This window comes from Hemitrygon akajei, unplaced genomic scaffold (genome assembly GCF_048418815.1).
Source record: "Hemitrygon akajei unplaced genomic scaffold, sHemAka1.3 Scf000037, whole genome shotgun sequence".
Taxonomy (NCBI): domain Eukaryota; kingdom Metazoa; phylum Chordata; class Chondrichthyes; order Myliobatiformes; family Dasyatidae; genus Hemitrygon; species Hemitrygon akajei.
The window spans coordinates 5,305,604-5,328,562 of NW_027331923.1; the positions used below are offsets into that span (position 1 = coordinate 5,305,604).

At 45.7% G+C, this 22,959-nt stretch overlaps 2 protein-coding genes across 2 annotated transcripts in view; one reads left to right on the forward strand and one right to left on the reverse strand.

Moving 5' to 3' along the window:
- Positions 1–22,959, reverse strand: part of LOC140720160 (zinc-binding protein A33-like) — a 489,530-nt gene that overhangs the window by 33,126 nt on the left and 433,445 nt on the right. The window lies entirely within an intron of this gene.
- LOC140720138 (zinc-binding protein A33-like) lies at positions 676–16,221 on the forward strand. Its single transcript, XM_073035024.1, has 6 exons — positions 676–720; positions 2,422–2,517; positions 2,937–3,170; positions 8,195–8,217; positions 8,305–8,423; positions 14,869–16,221. Exons 1-6 carry the CDS (start codon positions 676–678, stop codon positions 15,420–15,422), a joined length of 1,071 nt encoding a protein of 356 aa, XP_072891125.1. The 3' UTR covers positions 15,423–16,221.

Sequence of the window (22,959 nt, forward strand, 5' to 3'; positions counted from 1 at the left end):
GTGACAGTTCTTTCAGACCAGCGGCTTTGACCACAAGAACACCAGACAGTGGTCAGCACGGAATGTCCTGCAGTTACTGCAGGAGAAGGACTGGATGGACACAGTGGAGTGGTTCCCTGAGCAGACAGTCCAGACCATCTGGCAGAATGCCTCATCACCAGATCTCACCGACAGGCAGCAAGACCTCGCCTGTCTGGCGGCGAGAGGGCCCCTCCCAGTCTGATCCTTGTTGCATGCCCGGAGATCACTCCCACAGCGCGCTGTCCCGAGATTACTACCGTGGAGACGAGAGGGCCCCTCCCAGTCTGATCCTTGCTGCATGCCCGGAGTTCACTCCCACAGCGCGCTGCCCCGGGATTACTGCCGTGGAGACGAGAGGGCCCCTCCCAGTCTGATCCTTGCTGCATGCCCTGAGATCACTCCCACAGCGCGCTGCCCCGAGATTACTGCAGTGGAGACGAGACGGTCACTCACCTCTTTGCGGACTGTGGGCTGGCGAAGATCTGTGGACAAAGATGCAAGGGCCTGTGCCACAGCAGCTGCGTGACAGAAGGCTCACTGATCCTCGGGCTGTTCCCAGGACGCGCAGGAAAACCGACAGCGAGTGCTGCTGGAAGATCATTAACTCGGGGAAAGACGCCCGAAACTTGTTGGCCTGCCATTAAATAAATCGAGATGTCCGGAGAGCAGGGGTTACCAACCTGGGGACCACGATTACTGGTATTGGTCCTTGGCATAAAAAAAAGTTTGGGAACCCCTGTCGTACAGGAATGCTGCCGACTGGCGCATTCCAGACTACAGGGACACCACTGGACCTACAGGGATCCTCTATACTGGACAGGGAGTGGCCGGGTTGGCTGAGGAAGCCTCACAGTTATTGTAGTAGTGAACCACCCCAGGGGGGCACATGGCTTCTCCTTTCAGCGCAGGACTTCAATCGTCTTCCAGGGGAAGGTCCCTCCGACCGCAGGGATGAGGCCTTTGGAGATTCAGCTGACGTTTTTGTCGCACTGGGTTTTTAAGAGTTGGCCATATGCCATATGGCCAATCCTCCTCTGCTCGTAGCCGGGCTTAGACAGTCCATGGCCTAGTTTTCTTATCTGTTGCCCATTTAATGTGTTAAATGTGTTTTTGTCTTTAATGTGTTTTTGATCCCACACTAAACATAGAAATGGCTAGATTTTCCACTGAACACAACCAGCAAAACCCTGTTCATTCCACGAGTCTGCAGAGCGCGTAGTGGACAATCGCGGTACTGCAGGGGATCAGCTGCTCCCCGAACGTGAAAGCATTCTGAATCAGGAAGTGCCGGAGTTAACATGGCTTCGAAAGGACAGGCCGAGAGTTTGAGCGAGGAGGTAACTTGTCCCATCTGCCTGGATTTCTTCACCGATCCGGTGCCACTGCAGTGTGGACACAACTTCTGTCGCTCTTGTATCACACAGTATTGGGAAAGGGAGGAGAGGAACTCCTGCCCGAAATGTAGAGAGGTGCTTGCTGGCCGCACCCTCAGGGCCAGTCGGGCCTTAGCAAATCTGGCTGAATAAGCTCGAAATCTAAACCTGGATCCGAAAGGGAAGGAAAGTAAACTTCACTGCGAGGAACATGAGGAAGAACTGAAGCTGTTTTGTGAAACGGACAAGACACTGATCTGTCTGATCTGTAGAGATGCGCAGGAACACAGAGAACACCGCTTCATGCCGATTAAAGAAGCTGTTAAAATCTACAAGGTAAAAGTAACGTTAATTTGATACTCAACCTATTTTGTCTTGTCCTACAAAACATCACATGAGCCTCCAAAACGAACACATCACTCTCTGCAATTTCCGCCATATCCGATGGGATTCTACCGCCTCTCCGTCCCACAGCCCACCTCCGCACCCCGCAACTCTCCGCTCTCTGTAGGAATCGCTCGCCGTACTGTATCGCCCTGATCCACTCGCTCCTCCCCACTGATCTCCCTCCAGGCACTGACACCTGCAAACTGGACAAGTGCTACACCTGACTCGTAACCTCCTCCCTCGTCGCCGTTCAGGGCCGCAAACAGCCCCGTTCTTCCCGTTTCTTCCATGGTCGATTGCCCTCTCGTATTAGATTCCTTCATCTCCAGCCCTTTACCACTTCCACCTGTCCCCTCTCAGCTTCTCACTTCATCACTCTCCCCCACGTTCCCCCTCATGTTGTCTCACCCGTCACCTGTCAGCTGGTTCTCATCCCCAAACCTTTTTATTCTGGCTTCTGCCCCATTCCTTCCCAGTCCTAATGAAGGGTCTCATCCCGAAACACCGACTGTTTATTTCCCCAGAATAGATGCTGCCTGACTCACTGTGTTCCTCCGGCATTTTGTGTGATAATCGGGTTTGATCACCTGTTTCTCTTGATGCATCTTTGTTTCTATTTCCTTCACTCTCTGACTTCCAGGATCAGCTAAAATCTTCCTTAGACTCTCTCACAAAAAAGAAATCAGACTTCCAGGAAAAGGAGCAGCAACAGAAAGAGAAGATTTCCGGAGTTCGGGTGAGGCTTCCTGAGCGGAATTTCTGATATTACTGTCGGGTTTTGCTCCATTTAATGCAGAATAGCAGAGTATCACAGTTCCAGTGACCTGGGTTCGATCCTGACCTCTGCTGCTGTCTGTGTGGAGTTTGCATGCTCTCCCTGTGGCCATGACAGTTTCAGACACATTCCAAGGACATGCTGGATGAATGGTTAATTATCAATTAACCCTGTGAATGTGGGGGGAGGGTGGATGTGAATCAGGAGGGAGTTAATGGGTCAATGAGGGAGAATAGGTTTCAGGAAAGCGTGAGGGAATGGGGTTGACGGGAATGTCTCAGATGTAGTATGGACCCCAATGGACCGAATGGTCACCTTCATATCAAAAGGAAATACAACACAGCAACGCAGTAAACTAATCTTCACCTTTCATTCGACAGAAACAGTCACACAGCGTTCAGACCCACGTCACATCCCAGTTTGCTGAACTGCGCCAGATTATCACTGAGAAAGAGCAGAGCTTACTCAGGGACCTCAGGAAGGAAGAGGCGAGGATTCTAAATTCAATGGAGAAAAACCTTCGAGAGATTCAAGAGAATATGAGGATTATTCAGGAGGAAATCTCAAAGTTAAAGGAACAGATGGATCAGGAAGACAGTGTGATATTTCTCAAGGTGAGGGATTACATTTCAATTTATTTCTGTTAAATTGAACTAAATGAACAGTGGTATACTTGAACTAAACACAGCACAGCGGCCAATTCCAACAAATCAATTGCCGCTGCTGGTGTCCTCACACAGAGTATTCTCCTTGCATGACGAACCTCCAATCACTCTGCTAATGACATTCTAAAATGTCGGAGACAGATATTCGATCCTTTATCAGCAACATACAATATTTAAACGATAAAATTTCAGCATAATTCATCGTAAATTAAACTGCAGTGAATCGGTCAACAAAAGATATGGCATCTGCCACTCCCAGGATCAAAACAGCCCAGAACAAAGTACGAATACGTAACTTATTCCCTTCGCTTTTACCACGTCCCCACTCACGTGAAGGATTATCATGATAAATACGTAAAACAGACGTGTTGCTCCTACACACAGCATTTAAAAATGGCAGTAAACTGTTTCTCACCAGACAATTGATGTAACTATTCAGGGTTGTTTTTGTCCCAAAACTGAAATTCCACAACTTCTGTACATCCCAGGACAGAATGTAATCTTTTCTGAAATGATTTACCCTGATCATAACACAGAGCTGCTGATTGTGTCCTTAATTACCGCATTAAATATCCTCTAAAACTCTTATAACACCCAGTTCCAGTCACAGGCTGTGAGTGTATCTGGTGCGGTGGGTGTGGGGATCTCTCTCTCAGTTAGTGAGAACAAAGAATGTGACCCACACATCAGACTTATCCTCTATAGCCGGTTTCCATCAGATTACGGAAACTTTCACTGTCTCTACTTTGTCGGATAAGTTTTACATGGGATTGTGTCCCATTCTCCGTCACGAGCAGGCCATTGGGTCCATCTTCTATCAATTTCCCCTCTGCACAAGCCCCCTGCCACCTACTCGGGATTACTCCCTGTGCCACGCGACAGTGAGAGTAGGAATGGAATTAGGTGGAGGATGAATGCGTGGTTGAGGGATTGGAGCAGGGGGCAGGGATTCAAGTTTCTGGATCATTGGGACCTCTTCTGGGGCAGGCGTGACCTGTTCAAGAAGGACGGGTTACACTTGAATCCTGGGGGACCAATATCCTAGCGGGGAGGTTTGCTAGGGCTACAGGGCAGACTTTAAACTAGTAAGATGGGGGGGGGGCGGAAATCAATTTGAGGAAACTATGGGAGAGGAGGTTAGTTCACCAGTAGAGCAAGTAAGTAGACAGTGTGTGAGGGAGGAAAGGCAGGTCATGGAGAAGGGATGCACTCAGCCCGAAGATGTAGGGGAGAAGAAAGAAAAGGATAATAAATTTGAATGCATTGCTAGGGATGAAAAGAGAGGAGGTGGTGGAGAGTAACTTAAATGTATCTATTTTAATGCTAGGAGCATTGTAAGAAAGGTGGATGAGCTTAAAGCGTGGATTGATACCTGGAATTATGATGTTGAAGCTATTAATGAAACATGTTTGCAGGAAGGGTGTGATTGGCAACTAAATATTCCTGGATTTAGTTGCTTCAGGTGTGATAGAGTAGGTGGGGCCAGAGGAGGAGGTGTTGAATTGCTTGTCCGAGAAAATATTATGGCGGTGCTTTGGAAGGATAGATTAGAGAGCTCCTCTAGGGAGGCTATTTGGGTGGAATTGAGGAATGGGAAAGGTGCAGTAACACTGATAGGAGTGTATTATAGGCCACCTAATGGGGAGCGTGAGTTGGAAGAGCAAATGTGTAAGGAGATAGCAGATATTTGTAGTAAACACAAGGTGGTGATTGTGGGAGATTTTAATTTTCCACACATAGATTGGGAAGCTCATTCTGGAAAAGGGCTGGATTGTTTAGAGTTTGTGAAATGTGTGCAGGATAGTTTTTTGCAACAATACATAGAAGTACCGACTAGAGATGGGGCAGTGTTGGATCTCCTGTTAGGGAATGCGATAGGTCAGCTGACAGATGTATGTGTTGGGGAGCACTTCAGGTCCAGTGATCACAATAGCATTAGCTTCAATATAATTATGGAGAAGGACAGGACTGGACCTAGAGTTGAGATGTTTGATTGGAGAAAGGCTAACTTTGAGGAGATGCGCAGGGATTTAGAAAGAGTGGATTGGGTCAAGTTGTTTTATGGGAAGGATGTAATAGAGAAATGGAGGTCATTTAAGGATGAAATTATGAGGGTACAGATCTTTATGTTCCTGTTCCGTTGAAAGGAAAGATTAAAGGTTTGAAAGCGCCATGATTTTCAAGGGATATTAGAAACTTGGTTCGAAAAAAGAGGGATGTCTACAATAGATATAGGCAGCATGGAGTAAAGGAATTGCTCGAGGAATATAAAGAATGTAAAAGTAAACTTAAGAAAGAGATTAGAAAAGCTAAAATAAGTTACGAGTTTGGTTTGGCAAATAAGGTGGAAGTAAATCCGAAAGGCTTCTACAGTTATATTAAAAGCAAGAGGATAGTGAGGGATAAAATTGGTGCCTTAGAGAATCAGGGTGGTCAGCTATGTGTGGAGCCGAGGGAGATGGGAGAGATTTTGAACGATTTCTTCTCTTCGGTATTCACTAAGGAGAAGGATATTGAATGGTGTAAGGTGTGGGAAACAAGTAAGGAAGTTATGGAACCTATGACAATTAAAGAGGTGGAAGTACTGGCGCTTTTAAGAAATTTAAAAGTGGATAAATCTCCGGGTCCTGACCGGATATTCCCCAGGACCTTGAGGGAAGTTTGTGTAGAGATAGCAGGAGCTCTGACGGAGATCTTTCAGATGTCATTAGAAACGGGGATTGTGCCGGAGGATTGGCGTATTGCTCATGTGGTTCCATTGTTTAAAAAGGGTTCTAGAAGTAAGCCTGGCAATTGTAGACCTGTCAGTTTGACATCAGTGGTGGGTAAATTAATGGGAAGTATTCTTAGAGATAGTATTTATAATTATCTGGATAGACAGGATCTGATTAGGAGTAACCAGCATGGATTTGTGCGTGGAAGGTCATGTTTGACAAACCTTATTGAATTTTTTGAAGTAGTTATGAGGAATGTTGACGAGGGTAAGGCAGTGGATGTAGTCTATATGGACTTCAGCAAGGCCTTTGACAAAGTTCCACATGGAGGGTTAGTTAAGAAGGTTCAGTCGTTAGGTATTAATGCTGGAGTATAAAATGGATTCAACAGTGGCTAGATGGGAGATGCCAGAGAGTAGTGGTGGATAATTGTTTATCGGGATGGAGGCCGGTGACTAGCGGGGTGCCTCAGGGATCTGTTTTGGGCTCAATGTTGTTTGTATTATACATAATGATCTGGATGATGGGGTGGTAAATTGGATTAGTAAGTATGCTGATGATACTAAGGTAGGAGGTGTTGTGGATAATGAGGTGGGTTTTCAAAGCTTGCAGGGAGATTTATGCCGGTTAGCAGAATGGGCTGAACGTTGGCAGATGGAGTTTAATGCTGAGAAGTGTGAGGTTCTACATTTTGGCAGGAATAATCCAAATAGAACATACAGGGTAAATGGTAGGGCATTGAGTAATGCAGTGGAACAGAGAGATCTAGGAATAACAGTGCATAGTTCCCTGAAGGTGGAGTCTCATGTAGATAGGGTGGTGAAGAAAGCTTTTGGAACGCTGGCCTTTATAAATCAGAGCATTGGGTACAGAAGTTGGGATGTAATGTTAAAATTGTACAAGGCATTGGTAAGGCCAAATTTGGAATATTGTGCAGTTCTGGTCACCGAATTATAGGAAAGATATCAATAAATTAGAGAGAGTGCAGAGACGATTTACTAGGATTTTACCTGGGTTTCAGCACTTAAGTTACAGAGAAAGGTTGAACAAGTTAGGTCTCTATTCAGTGGAGCGTAGAAGGTTGAGGGGGGATTTGATCGAGGTATTTAAAATGTTTAGAGGGATAGAAAGAGTTGACGTTAATAGGCTGTTTCCATTGAGAGTAGGGGAGATTCAAACGAGAGGACATGATTTGAGATTTAGGGGGCAAAAGTTTAAGGGAAACACGAGGGGGTATTTCTTTACTCAGAGAGTGATAGCTGTGTGGAATGAGCTTCCTGTAGAAGTAGTAGAGGCCAGTTCAGTTGTGTCATTTAAGGTAAAATTGGATAGGTATATGGACAGGAAAGGAGAGGAGGGTTATGGGCTGAGTGCGGGTAGGTGGGACTAGGTGAGATTAAGAGTTCAGCACGGACTAGGAGGGCCGGAATGGCCTGTTTCCGTGCTCTGATTGTTGTATGGTTATATGGTTACTCACCGCACCCAGCAACAATGCCCCGAGCTCCCTGGTCCCTCACGTGTTTATCCAGCCTCCCCATTACATTCAATCTCTGATGTTCCATTTCAACCACTCCTGTGGCACTGAGTTCCACATCCTCTTCACTAAATTTCTTGTGGGATTTGTTAAAAACCTCCTGGCATTTTATCTTTGACGGAAGGTCTCCCCATAAATAGAAACATAGAAACAAAGAAAACCTACAGCACAATACAGTCTCTTTGGCCCACAATGCTGTGCTGAACATCTTCTTACTTTAGAAATTACCTCCAGTTACCCATAGCTCTCTATTTTTCAAAGCTCCATGTACCTACGTAGAATCTCTTGAAAGACCCTATCGCATCCGACTCCACCTTCGCTGCCAGCAGCTTATTCCACCCAATCCAAAACACTTAGCCCGGACATCTCCACCATACTACTTCCAAGCACCTGTGTCTTCTCGTGTTAGCCATTACTGAGGTACTTCTTCCACCTTCGCGCAATCAAATCCATCACTAATCTTAAGTTGTTCCATTTTATCATTCTGACATCTTTTCCAGATGAAAATGCACAGCCTGTCCTGTCTTTCCTGTAAGCTTCATCCTCTCAGTAATGGTCTAACTTTCAGAAGCATTCCCTGTAATTTACCCCATGGTTCTGTATTGCTGGTGTGTGTTTGTGACTGTGGGAGTCGGAATTTTCAACACCTTGTAATGATTTGGATTAAATTCATGATGTGGACAGTAAGTCCAAGTCGAATCAGATTTGTGTTTTATTTATTTCAGGAGGAAGCTCGTCGGAACAGAAGGTAGGACATGATATTTACTGACACCCTGTATGGATTTGTAAAATACTTCCAAATTCCAGTTTATCACCAGCAGTTTAATATTTACAGAATCAGTGACGATGTCCAGGAATTGTCAGTGACAGATGAGGCCCTACCGGTTGAAAAATTCTATCATCCCTATTTGTTGGACACAGTGCTGAGAGAAAAACTTGATGCTATTAAGCGAGGTAAAACTTACAAAGATTCATTTTTCCTTGTTTATGAGACACAATTCAGTTATAATTTGAGGCAAAGATTGTCTGTAATACAGGGCTGAAGGGGACTTGAAGTTAATTCCACATCAACCCCACCGACCGGGAGCCATCACTGTCACACAACATGCCAGTCAATATAACATAGAAATACAGTTGTCTCAGCATGAGTTAATCAGTCTGATGGCCTGGTTGAAGAAGCTGTCCCTGGAGCCTGTTGCTCCTGACTTTTATGCTGCGGTACCGTATCCCGGATGGTAGCAAGTGCTACTGTTTGTGGTTGGAGTGACTCTGGTCTCCCAAGATTCTTCAGGCCCTTTATACACACCTGTCTTTGTAAAACAAGCTGGCAAACAATATCAAATAGTTTTTCAAGTTTTGTAAACAAATAAAACAGAGATGAGAGTGGATATAGCACTGCTAGAAAATGAGGCAGGATATATAATAACGCGGGATAAAGAGTTGGCAGATAAACTAAATATTTTGCACCAGTCTTCACCGTGGAAGGCACGAGCACTGTGCCCGCTGTTGAAGAGTGCGAGGGAGAGAAGTGAGTGCAGTTACTGTTACAAGGGAGAAGCTGCTCAAAAAGCTGAAAGACCTAAATGTACATAAGTCACTTGGACCACATGAACTGCACCCTAGTGTTCTGAAAGAGGTTGCAGTAGACATTGTGGAGACATTGGAAAAGATCTTTCAAAACTGTTGGACCCTGGCATGGTGTCAGAGGACTGGAAAATGGCAAATGTCACTTAACTCTTTAAGTAAGGAGGAAGACAGCAGAAAGGAAATTATAGACCAGTTAGCCTCACCTCTGTGGTTGGGAAGAAATCGGAGTCAGTTGTTAAGTATGAGGTGATGGAATACTTGGTGACACTGGACAAGATAGGACAAGTCAGCATGGCTTCGTTAAGGGAATATCCTGCCTGACAAACCTGTTGGGATTCTTTGAGGAGATTACAAGTAGGATAGGTAAAGAGGATGCAGTGCGTGTTGTATATTTGGAATCTCAGAACCAAGTTCAGTGGCCATGGTAATACAGGAAAGTTACAGGCATGGTTAGAACATTGGCTGATTGGTAGGAAACAGCGAATGAGAGTAAAGGGATCCTTTTCTGGTTGGCTGCCAGTGACTCGTGTTCCACAGGGTTCAGTGTCAGGACACCTTCATTTTACGCTGTATATCAAGATTTAGCTGATGGAATAGACCTTAAGATATAGGAGCAGAAGTAAGCCATTCGGCCCATCGAGTCTGCTCCACCATTCAATCATGGGCAGATCCAATTCTTCCAGTCATCCCCAATCGCTGTTTTCATCCCATACCCTTTGATGCCCTGGCTAATCAAGAACCTATCTATCTCTGCCTTAAATATGACTTTGGCCTCAACAGCCACTTGTGGCCACAAATACCACGGATTTTCCACACATTGACTAAAGTAATTTCTCCGCATCTCAGTTCTAAAAGGACGTCCTTCAATCCTGAATTCATACCCTCTTGTCCGAGAATAGGTGGCTTTGTTTCCAAGTCTGCATATGATACAGAGATTGGTGGAGGGGCTGGTAGTATTGAGGATACAGTTAGGCTGGACAAGGACTTGGATAAGGAGTGTGGGAGAGAAAGTGGGAAATGATATACAATGTTGGAAAATGCATGGTCATGCACTCCGGTAGTAGAAATAATGTGCGGATTTTTTGTTTCAAATGGGGAGAAAATCCAAAAAGCTGAGATGAAAATGGACTTAGCAGTCATTCTACAGAACACACTAAAGGTTAACTTGCAGGTAGAGTCAGTGGTGAGGAAGGCAAATCCAATGTTAGCGTTCAATTCAAGGGGTTTAGTTAGCATTCAATTCAAGAGCAGGGATGTGATGCTGAGGCTTTATAAGGCACTGGTGAAGCCTCACCTTGAGTATTGTGAACAATTTTGGACTCCTCATCTAAGAGAAGATGTGCTGGCATTGCAGAAGGTTCATTTCATAAGGATGATTCCAGGAATGAAAGGGTTCTCATATGAGGAACGTTTGATAGCTCTGTGTCTGTACTCGCTGGAATTTAGAAAGATGAGGGGGGGATCTCATTGAAACCTTTCGAATGTTGAAAGTCCTAGACAGAGTAGATGTGGAAAGGATGTTTCACATGGTAGTGGAGTTTAGGACAAGAGGGCACAGCCTCAAGATGGAGGGGTGTCTATTTAAAACAGATACAAAGAAATTTGAGCCAGCGGCTGGTGAATTTGTGGAACTTGTTGTGTGTATTTAAAGCAGAGATTGATAGGTTCTAGATTGGACACAGCATAAAAGGTTACGGGGAGAAGGCCAGGTACTGGGGCTGAGGAGGGAAAAAACGATCAGCCATGTTTGAATGGCGGAGCAGACTCGATAGGCAAATGGCCTAATTCTGCTCCTGTGTCTTATGGTTATCAGACCACTACACTGAAGCATTGTGAGAATGAGCTCGAACACAGCAACAAGCATTGACATGGGTCAAGATTTCATCTCGGGAGAAGCACACACAGCATAACCGGCATGGCAAAGCTCCCTCACACACACACACAGGAAGGATTGGCAGATTGTAGTCAGAGCCTCAGCAATGTATACTTACCACACAGATATTTACCACAATCAACACACACACACACACACACACACACACACACACACACACACACACACACACACACACACACACACACACACACACACACACACACACACACACACACACACACACACACACACACGGACATACTATTAGAGTGTGACACACGGCCACAGAAATAGGCACTAATTCCCATTTAGGATTGAAATCTGCCATCCTTACCCAGTCTGTCTGTTCTGTGGCACTGAGCTGCCCTCTGACGTGACGTCACATCAACACTTCACAGACAGACTCCGGGGTGAGATTCCTCAGGAGGATGATCTCGGAGGGTTTTATGGATGTTTAACCCACGGCCCACTTCATCAATCTGAAAGACTAAGATGTCTTCTAGGACATGTCTCATTGGCCTCTGTTTGCCCCTCTATCCCTCTAACCATTTCCTATGTGTGTACCTGCCCAAATTTATTTTAAAATATTTTATTTTTACCTGTTTCTACAGCGTCTGATGGCAAATTCCATTTACCAACCTCCCTCTCTCTGAGAATGTTACCCCATAGACCACATAAAAATTTCCCATCTCACTTTCAATCTGAGCCCTCTGGTTCTGTACTCCCATTTCTTGTAAAAAAAAATATTTAAGCCCCTTATGAATTATTTACCTCAATAACGGGCCATACCTGAACATCCTACACTACAGCTGAATAGTCCAAGTTTATCCACTCTCTGCTTTTATCCCAAGCCCCCCCCCCCCCCATATACAGAAATCCAAATAGTAGCCAGGTTAGAGATGGGATACAAATTACACCACGAGATGGAAAGAAGGCAAGGTGACGATCTGAATGGGGGATTTCAAGAGGTAGATTGTGATGGTGCTGTATTCCATGAGGGAGAATTTGTAGAATGCCTCCCGAGATGGCTTTTTAGAACAGCTTGTGGTTGAGCCCAATGGGAGAAAGAGAATTCCAGAGAAGGATTTGTATAATGAACCAGATATGATTTGGGAGATTCAGTTCAAAGAACCTTCAGGAAGCAGTGATCATAAAATGATAGAATTAACCCCACAGTGTGAGATAAAGTCAGATGTATCAGTATTAGAGTGGAGGAATGTTAATTGCAGAGGCATGAGGGAGGAGCTGACCAAAGTAGATTGGAAGGGGACATGAGCAGGGATGATTGCAGAACAACAAAGACTGGAGTTCCAGGGGCAATTCGGAAAGATGAAGTATTATTATACAGGAAGGATGAGGTAACCGTGTTTGACAGGGAAGTCAGAGACAGCATAGAAGTGAAAGAGAGGGCTTACAATAGAGCAGAAATCAGCAGGATGTCGGAGTATCGAGAAGATTTTGATCATCAACAGATAGGAATTACAAATCCATAAGGAGAGAAAATGAGATATGAGAGAAAGCTTACCAACAATACTCAAGAGGACACAAAAATGTAAAGAGTAAAAGAGAGGCAAGAGTGGATATTGGACCCCTAGAAAATGACACCGGAGAGGAGAAATATGACAAAAGACATGGCAGAGGTACTTATTTAATATTGTGTGTCAATCCTCACTGTGAATGATACCAGCTGAATGTCAGAAGTGTGAGAGTGTCAGGGGACAGAAATGAGTGTTGTTGCTGTTTCTGAAGAGAAAGTGCATGGGACGATTGAAGATCTGAAGGTACCTGGACCAGACAGACTACATCCCAGTGTTCAGAAAGAGTTAACTGAAGAGAATATGGGGTCATTAGTAATGATCTTTCAAGAATCACTTGATACTTGGTCATTCAAGATTAGAAATTGGAAAGGTCACCTCAGACTTTAAGAAGGGAGAGCAGCTGAGGAAACATTATACGTGAGTTAGTCTGGATGTGGTGTGCTTGGGAAGATAATGGAATCCACTATTAAGGACAAGCTTTTGGGTACATGGAAGTTCATGATAAAATAGGGCAAATACAACATGCCTTCCCTTAAGGGGAAATCTTGCCTGACAAATCTGTTGGAATTCTTTGAGGAACACAAAGCCAAGATAGACAAAGAACGATTTGGATGACAGAATTGTTGCCTTTGTGGCCAAGCTTGCCGATGATATGAAGATAGGTGAAGGGGCAAGTAGTGCTGCAGAAGCTCGGAATCTGGGGAAGGACAGAGACAGATCAGGAAATGGGCAAATAAGTGATAGATGGATTATCGGGTAGGGAAGTCGTGCATGCACTTTGGTAGAAGGAATAAAGGCATAGACAATTTTCTAAACAGAGAGAAAATTCAAAAATCAGAAGTGCAAAGAGACTTGGGTGTCCTTGTGCAGGCTGAAGGTTAACTTGCAGTTTGTGTCAGTGATAAGATCGGCAAATTCAATATCAGAATTCATTTCGAGAGGACTAGAATACAAGAGCAAGGATGTAATGCTGAGGTTTTATAAGGCATTGGTCAGACCACACTTAGAGTATTGTGTGCAGTTTTGGGTCCCTCCTATTGGAAAAGATGTGCTGGCATTGAAAGGGTCCAGGAGGTTCACAGGAATTACTCCAGGAATGAAAGAGTTCACATATAAGGAGTGTTTGATGGTTCTGTGCCTGTACTCACTGGAGTTTAGAAGAATGGCTGATTTATTATCCCTCTCAACCCTATTCTCCCACCTCCTCCCCTTAACTTTTGAGACTCCGACTAATCAAGAAGTTTACTTATCAACTTCTGCTTTAAAAATCAAACAGGAGGAAACCTGCAGATGCTGGTAATCCAAGCTGCACAGGTCCTGATGAAGGGTCTCGCCAGATCTCTCTGACACCTGTCTGGAGAGAGTTGATGTTGGGGGGATGTGGGTGGGTCGAGAACGGTAAGCACAGCCTGCGACTATAGGGATGTCTATTTAGGACAGAGATGAAGAGGAATTCCTTTATCCACAGGATAGTGAATCTGCCTCAGGCAGCTGTGGAGGCCAAATAATTGAGTATATTTAAAGCAGAGTAACACACACACAAATTGTTGCGGAAACAGCAGGCCAGGAAGTTTCTATGGAAAGGAGTAAACATTCGACTTTTCAGACTGAAACTCTTCATCAGGACTTGTGTTGCTTAAAGGTTCCCTGAAAATTCATCCCCTTTCCTCATGAGGGGCTGTACGTGATGGGGTTGTGGGAAAGGGGACAAAGGGATCCTCATCTGCCATCTTTGCCCCCTGCACCTTCTCATTACGTCTACACACACAGTTCACCCACAGGCTTTCCACCCCTCCCCCTCCTGGTTCAATCTGCCATTCATCTCTCCCCTACTGGTTCCCATTATCACCTCCTTTACTGTCTCAAACCATCAAACTCCCCCACTTCACACTCACAAATGAATGTGAACATTGTATGACGGGCCTGTTCCTGTGCTGTACTGCTCTATGTTCTCTGTTCCCTGTTTGAAAGAATGAGGGTAGATCTTATGGAAACACAAAATTCTTTCATGGGTCAACAGGCATGAATGAGGGAGGATGTTTCCCCTGTCCAGCGGAAAACCCTTGGGGAGACATTAGTTGTCCAACCGCTTTTGTCGAATCAAAGGTTCGTGTCGGCCACCCGACCGCGCCTGAGGCCCAGCGGCCTTTCCCCCGGTCCCGGGGCCGCCCTGCCCAAGTCTCCCCCCGATCCCCGGGGCCGCACTGCCCGAGTCTCCCCCCGATCCCCGGGGCCGCGCTGCCCGAGTCTCCCCCCGATCCCCGGGGCCGCACTGCCCGAGTCTCCCCCCGATCACCGGGGTCGCGCTACCCGAGTCTCCTCCCGATCCCCGGGGCCGCGCTGCCCGAGTCTCCCCCCGATCCCCGGGGACTCTCTAATTCTCTGCTTCTCCCCCCAGTCTCTGTCACCCTGGATGTGGAAACGGCGAATCCGCGGCTCGAGGTGTCTGAGGATCGGAAGAGTGTGAGATGGACCGGGTCCTGGAGAAATCTCCCTGACACCGGGAAAAGATTCACACACTGGGAATGTGTGCTGGGATCGGAGGGATTCACATCGGGGAGACATTACTGGGAGGTGGAGGTGACGGGGAATAGGGACTGGTGGCTGGGAGTCGCCGCAGAGTCTGTGGAGAGGAAGGGATGGGTCAGCCTGAGACCGGAGACAGGATTCTGGGTCATCGGGCTGTATGGTGACGTGTTACATCGGGATTATGACGTGTTCCGTGTTCTCACCTCCCCCGGGGCCCGTCTCCCTGCCGGTCCCATCCCCGGTAGGGTGGGAGTTTATCTCAGTTACGAGTCCGGGACAGTTTCATTTTACAACGCGGAGACCAAGTCCCATCTCTACACCTTCACTGGGAATAAATTCACGGGGAAACTTTATCCTTTCTCCGCGACCTGGGATGGAAACCAGTGGCTGAGAGTCTGCTCCGGTTCCGCTCCGGGTCTGTAAACGGGTCGGGTCCCGGGACCGGCGTCAGGAGTAAAGTCCCTGTAAATATAAATGTGCGGAGAGTGCAGCTAAAACGTGGCTAATGAGATGGTGCAGGAGGGAGGGTTTCATGTTTCTGGACAATTGGCCTTTGTTCCCGGGAAGGTGGGACCTGTTCCGACGGGACGGTTTGCCCCTGAACTGGAGGGGGACTAACATCCTTGCTGGTAGATTTGCTCGTGCTGCTCCAGGGAATTTAATCTAAATTTACAGAGGGAGGGGAACCAGAGTGTTAGAGCAGATAGTGGGGTGGAGGAGGATAAAGGTCATGCGAGGATTGCATGTGTAGACAGAAATCAAAGGTTTATACATTAGGTTGTAAATTAATTTTCAGAACTTTAGAAATTGTAGAAAACAAAGATTTCCAAAAGAAAATAAAGAAGAGCATAACCAGAACATATGTGAAAAAGTGGCTACTTCAGTTTTACACCTATCGCAATAATTGTCTATGTTAGGAAATATTTTGGACAGTCTCTCCTTTGTTAAATAGTAACAGTGAACAATTTTAAATTGAATTAAACATTGATTGGCACATATCAAAGAAGATTTTTTTGCAGATTTATTTTCAGTTATTTTGCAATGGTCGATTGATGACTTTTGAAGAGTTAATTAGCAAATATTCTCTCATACACACTTTCTGCAATATCTTCAGGTTAGACATTTTTTACAAAAATAATTATCTAAATTTCCATATATGCAAGAATCTGATTTGATAGATAGATAGATACTTTATTCATCCCCATGGGGAAATTCAACTTTTTTCCAATGTCCCATACACTTGTTGTAGCAAAACTAATTACATACAATACTTAACTCAGTAAAAAATATGATATGCATCTAAATCACTATCTCAAAAAGCATTAATAATAGCTTTTAAAAAGTTCTTAAGGCCTGGCGGTAGAATTGTAAAGCCTAATGGCATTGGGGAGTATTGACCTCTTCATCCTGTCTGAGGAGCATTGCATCGATAGTAACCTGTCGCTGAAACTGCTTCTCTGAAACTGCTTCTCTGTCTCTGGATGGTGCTATGTAGAGGATGTTCAGAGTTATCCATAATTGACCATAGTCTACTCAGCGCCCTTCGCTCAGCTACCGATGTTAAACTCTCCAGTACTTTGCCCACGACAGAGCCCGCCTTCCTTACCAGCTTATTAAGACGTGAATAAGAATCCTTTAGTAAGAGGTTGCATTGGTAGAATGTATAATTTATTTTTAATACATTAATACAAAAAGATAACCTCCCACCTAAGGTTTATACATGATAGAAATATTCGTTGTTTCAGACGTGATAGAGGGGGAGGGATGAAAGTGGGAGGAGTGGCATTACTAGTCAGGGAAAATATCACAGCTGTGCGTAGACAGGACAGCCCGGAGGGCTTATCTACAGAGCACATATGGGTGTAGCTGAGGAACGGGAAAGGTGTGACCACACTAACAGGGGTGTATTACAGACCGCCCAATAGTCAAGGAGAGTTGGAGTAGCAAACCTGTATAAAGATAGTAGACCAATGTAAGAAACAGGAAGTTGTAATAGTAGGGGATTTTAACTTTCTTCATATTAAATGGGACTCCCAAACTGTAAAAGGGCTTGGATTGTGTGAAAGGTTTTCAGGAAAGTTTTCTAAATCAATATATAGAGGTACCTACGAGAAAGGATGCAATACTTGATCTCCTATTAGGAAACCAGACAGGTCAGGTGACAGAAGTATGTGTAGGTGAACATTTTGTGTCCAGTGACCATAATGTCATTAGTTTCAAGTTAATGATGGATAAAGATAGGCCTGGTCCTCGAGTTGACGTTCTAAATAGCAGAAGGGCTAATTTTGTGGAAATGAAAAAAGATCTAGGAAGAGTGGATTGGGATAAGTTTTTTTTCCTGACAAGGATGTGTTCACTAAGTGGAAGGCCTCCAAATGTGAAATTTTGAGGGTGCAGTGTTTGCATTTTCCTGCCAGGATTAAAGACAAAGTTAACAGGTATAGGGAACCTTGGTTTTCAAGGGATTTTGGCGATCTGGTAAAGAATAAGAGAGAAGTGTATAGCAGGTAGAAGCAACAAAGAGCAAATGAGTATAGAAAACGTAAGAAAATACTAAAGAAGAAAATCAGGAAGAAAAAAAGAAGACATGAGGTGGCTTTGGCAGATATTGTGAAAGAAAACCTGAATGGGTTTCTACAAGTATATTAAGAGTAAAAGGATAGTAAGGGACAAAATTGGTCCCCTAGAAGATCAGAGTGGTCGTCTATGTGTGGGGCCTCACGAGATGGGGGAGATCTTAAACAGTTTTTTTGCATCGGTATTTACTCAGGAAACTGGCATAGTGTATATGGAAGGAAGGGAAACAAGCAGTAGTGTCATGGAGCATTTGTAGATTAAAGAGGAGGAGGTGCTTGCTGCCTTACAGTGAATAAAGGTAGATAAATCCCCCGGGCCTGACTTGATATGTCCTCGGACCTTGAGAGAGACTAGAGTAGAAATTGCAGGGGCCCTGGCAGAAATATTTAAAATGTCCTCAGCCACGGGTGCAGTGCCGGAGGATTGGAGGGTAGCTCTTGTTATTCCATTGTTTAAAAAAGGCTCCAATAGTAAACCAGGTAATTACAGGCCAGTGAGCCTGACATCAGTAGTAGGTAAATTATTGGAAGATGTTCTGAGAGATCAGATTTACACGTATTTGGACAGCCGAGGGCTGATTAAGGATATTCAGTATGGCTTTGTGCATGGTAGATCGTGTTTAATGAATCTTGAATAGTTTTTCGAAGAGGTTACCAACAAAGTAGGTGAAGGAAAGGCTGAGGATGTTGTCTACATGAACTTTAGTAAGGCCTTTGACAAGGTCCCACATGGGAGGTTAGTTCAGAAAGTTCAGACATGAGGTATCCATGGAGAGGTTGGAGAGATTGAAAGAGTGCAGAGATTTACTAGGATGTTGCCAGGTCTTCAGGATTTGAGTTACAGGGAAAGATTGAACAGGTTAGGACTTTATTCCTTGAAGCATAGAAGAATGAGGGGAGATTTGATAGAGGTTTACAAAATTACGGGGGGTAAAGACAGTAAATGCGAGCAGATTCTTTCCATTTAGATTAGGAATGATAAATATGAGAGGACATGGCTTTAGGGTGAAAGGGGAAAGCTTTAGGGGGAACATTAGGAGGAACTTCTTCACTCAGAAAGTGGTGGGAGTGTGGAATGAGCTGCCATCTGACGTGGTAAATGCGGGCTCACTCTTAAGTTTTAAGAATAAATTGGATAGATACCTGGATGGGAGAGGTCTGGAGGGTTACGGACTGGGTGCAGGTCAATGGGACGAGCGGAATATAAGTTTCCGCACAGACTAGAAGCGCCAAATGGCCTGTTTTCTGTGCTATAGTGTTCTATGGTTCGATGGAGTGAAATAAACACGACATGAGAATTGTCGATCGATTAATTTTAACTCGTTCACCGCATCTGTCAACCGAACAGAAACACCGGGGATTAAGCAGCAGCTGCGGGCGGCGGGTCCTGAGCTCCCCCGGGTCCTAAAGTCCACTCGTAATGAGACAGATTAAATGGGACAAGTGGGGGCGGTGCTGACCGGAAAAGACAGTGAAGATTGTTCATTAAGTTCATCTGCCATTTCTTTGTCCCCCATTACTACTTCACCAGCATCATTTTCCAGTGGTCCAGTATCAACTCTCATCTCCCTTTCACTCTTCATGTAACTGAAAACTAAACTTTTAGTATCCTGATTTATATTATTGGACAGTTTGCCCTCATATTTTGTCATTACCATTCTTAATGGTTTTCTTCGTTGCCTTTTGTTGGATTTTAAGAGCATCCCAATAATCCAACATCCCACTCACCTTTGCTACCCTATATGCCATTTCCTTAGGTTTAACACAATTATTACATGTCTTTTCCAGCTCAAACTGTGAATTAATTTAAAGTCAGTCCCATAATTTAATAAAGTTTTTATCTGAAAACTATCTACCCTCGCAAAGATTGTACTGAATACTGCATTTGATTTTCTTCAGCCTTATACGCTTCATATTGAAATAGTATGTGTTTCGACAGTTTCATAATGACAAAATGTACATGACAGAGAATGTTTTCCAATTAGATACTATTGGAGTATAAAATATTATGGAGTATAAAATGTGAAATGCTAAAAACTATGTGCAATGCTAGAGACAATGGTGTGTTGGTATATGCTAGTGAGAGGTGGCTGGGAGAGGTCGTCAGCTTTGAAGTTGGCTATGTGCTAAACTTGTATTATTTGCTGTGTAACCAAAAACTGTGTGAAATGCTAAAAGACAATGATGTGTTAATATATGCTAATGAGAGGTAGTCAGCTTTGAAGTTTGCTATGGGCTCTGCATGTATCCAATTGAATGTAGACGACAATATGTGTTAATAAAAGGTAGCTAAGAGATGTAGACTAGAACATGAATAAGTCAATAGGTAAAAACAATAGTGGCGGATGTACTTGTGATATGCACCTATAGACCGCTTGGATATGTTAATGCAACTAAACCAGGAGATTGCTTTAAAAAGCTGCTGTGTCGGAGAATCGGTAGACAATCAGCGGCTAGCTCAATGACTGTCTCAGCTTTGATTTGCAAATTAAAGTTTAACCCTTCTTGAAGAATCTTCTGCGTCTCCTGGTCATTTGTAAAGCATGAAAAACCACGACAATACAAGGCATAATTAAGCATAGTGTGGGTATTTCTATGTCATGTCAATATCATTCCCTCCCTTGTTTTAAGCCCTTCTTCTATAAACCCAACAGGTTTATGTATTCTGTAAAGGTGTCTGTCCTTATGTCCATTATCCTACGTCTTGTCATAAGCCCCTAATTCTTAACACTACCAACCCTTTAGCTTCTAATTTGCTAAGTGGAAGGTCTATATCCACAGCTTAACATTTAACAGCTTTTGTTGCTAAACAGTCAACCCCATCATTTCCCTCAACAGTGTGATGTGCAGGGCCCATAATGTGCAGACATAAGTCAAACTTTATATATGAAATACCATTTGACGAGTTTCCAACAGTCAATTTGACTGTGGTGAACTACACCCCCCCCCCCCCGCTGGCTGCTCCTGTGGCTCCTCCCACGGACCCCGGTATAAAGGCGATTGGAGACTGAGCCCTGGCCTCAGTCTCCAGGATTGAGTGTGGTGGTCAATTGTTGCTTGATCTTTCTTCCAGCCAATAAAAGCCTATATCTCGCCTCACGTCTCCGAGAGTTATTGATGGTGCATCAATTTTATTGGCTGGAAGTTTTAAAACCTGGAAAGTATTTTATGTCCGGAAAAATTAGACTTGGACCCCCAAGCCCCAGAAGCAGCTCTTGCCTTTGAACTCTGGCTTGCATGCTTCCAATCATACTTGGAAGCGATTCCAGTGACTGAGCCTGCCACAATGTACAAAATACTACTATCCAGAAAAAGTCCAAAAGTATTCTCCCTTATCAGAGACCTGCCGACCTACCAAAGGGCACTGGACGCCCTCAAAAGACAGTACCTACGGCCGGTGAACACTGTCCACGCAAGCCATCGCTTAGCGGCACGGCGACAGCGACCCGACGAGTCGAGCGGGCAGTTTCTCCGAGCCCTACAGACACTCGTGCGAACTTGCGACTGCAGAGGACTGACGGCGGAACAACATGCGGAGCTGCTAGTACGAGACGCCTTCGTTACGGGGATCAGGTCAGTGTACGTGCGCCAGCGGCTGCTGAAAAATGGCGATCTTACCTTACGCTCGGCGATCGAGTCGGCCGACACGCTGGAGGCTGCTCTGCACAATGCTGACGCTGTCCAGCCACGCGATCCCCACGAACTCCCCGAAACCGACCACAGTCGCTGCCAGTCGTAAGTCCGCGCAGTGTTACTTCTGCAGACTCGAAAAGCACTTCCGAAAACGCTGCCCGGCCCGAGAAGCGACCTGCTCCAGCTGCGGGAAGAAGGGCCACTTCGCCAAGGTCTGTAAGTCTGAACCGCGAGCGGGGTCGGGCAGCGCTGCGTGTGAGGAATGGGGGTCGCCATCTTGGTCGTTGCCATCTTGCCTGCCCGCCTCGTGCGAGGCATGGGGGCGGCCATCTCTGTCGGCGCCACATCGCCCCGCCCCCGACCCACCGGTGCTTACCGGGCACCAAGACGGCGGTTCAACTCTGGCCTCCGTAATCCTCGACCAAAGCGTCCCACACCAGCTTGCAAGGTCAATGATGGACATCCTGGTGGAGGGGCACAGGACTAGCTGCCTGTGTGACACGGGCAGCACTGAGAGTTTTACTGACCCGGAGATGGTGCAACGCTGCGGACTCGTGACACAGCCGGTAAGCCAGAGGGTCACCATGGCTTCTGGGTCGCATTCCACAGACATCCGGGTGGGTTGTGTAGCGACATTGGTGGTGCAGGGCACTGAATATCGAACTTTGCGCTACTGGTCATGCCTCAACTGTGCGCGCCTGTGCTATTGGGGCTGGACTTCCAGAGCCACCTCGAAAATGTGACTATGGCATATGACGGGTCCCTCCCACCACTCGATGTCAGGAATCCTCAGTTTTGTGGGACTTTGTCATATACCCCGCTACTGACCACACACACACACCGACCCACACATCCCACCCAGCACCATGCCGACAGCTGTGCTACTGACACCACTTGCAGCCTCTCCACCCTCAAGATCCCTCCCCCACCGCTGTTCGCCAACCTGACCCCCGACTGTAAACCTGTGGCAACTAAGAGCAGGAGGTACAGCGCGGGGGACAGGGCCTTTATTCAGTCGGAGGTGCAGCGGCTGCTCAGGGCGGGATCATTGAGCCAAGCACAAGTACTTGGAGGGCCCAGGTGGTTGTTGTTCAGACCGGGCAGAAAAATAGAATGGTCGTGGACTGCAGCCAGACCATCAATAAGTTCACACAGCTTGATGCGTACCCCCTACCCCGCAACGCAGATATGGTCAATCAGATACCTCAGTACAAGGAGTATTCAACAATAGATCTGAAATCCGTTTATCACCAGCTCCCCATCCGCCCAGAGGACCGCCCCTACACTGCCTTCGAGGTGGGCGGCATGCTCTATCACTTCCTGTGCGTCCCGTTCGGTGTCACAAATGGTGTCTCTGTCTTCCAGAGGGAATTGGACCGGATGGTGGACCAGTGCCAACTGAAGGCCACATTTCCCTATCTGGATAATATCACCATCTGAGGTCACGACTGGTCAGATCAGAACACCAACCTCCAACGATTTTTCCAAGTGGCCAAAGCCCTGAACCTTACTTATAACAGGGACAAGTGTGTGTTCGGAAACACCCGACTCTCTATCCTTGGGTATGTCGTGGAGAATGGGGTCATTGGCCCAGATCCCAACTGTATGCACCCCCTGTTAGAACTCCCTCTTCCCACCACCCTCAAAGCCCTCAGATGGTGCCTGGGCTTCTTTTCCTATTACGCCCAATGGGTCCCCCATTACGCAGACAAGGCCCGCCCCCTGGTCAAGTCTACCACATTTCCCCTCTC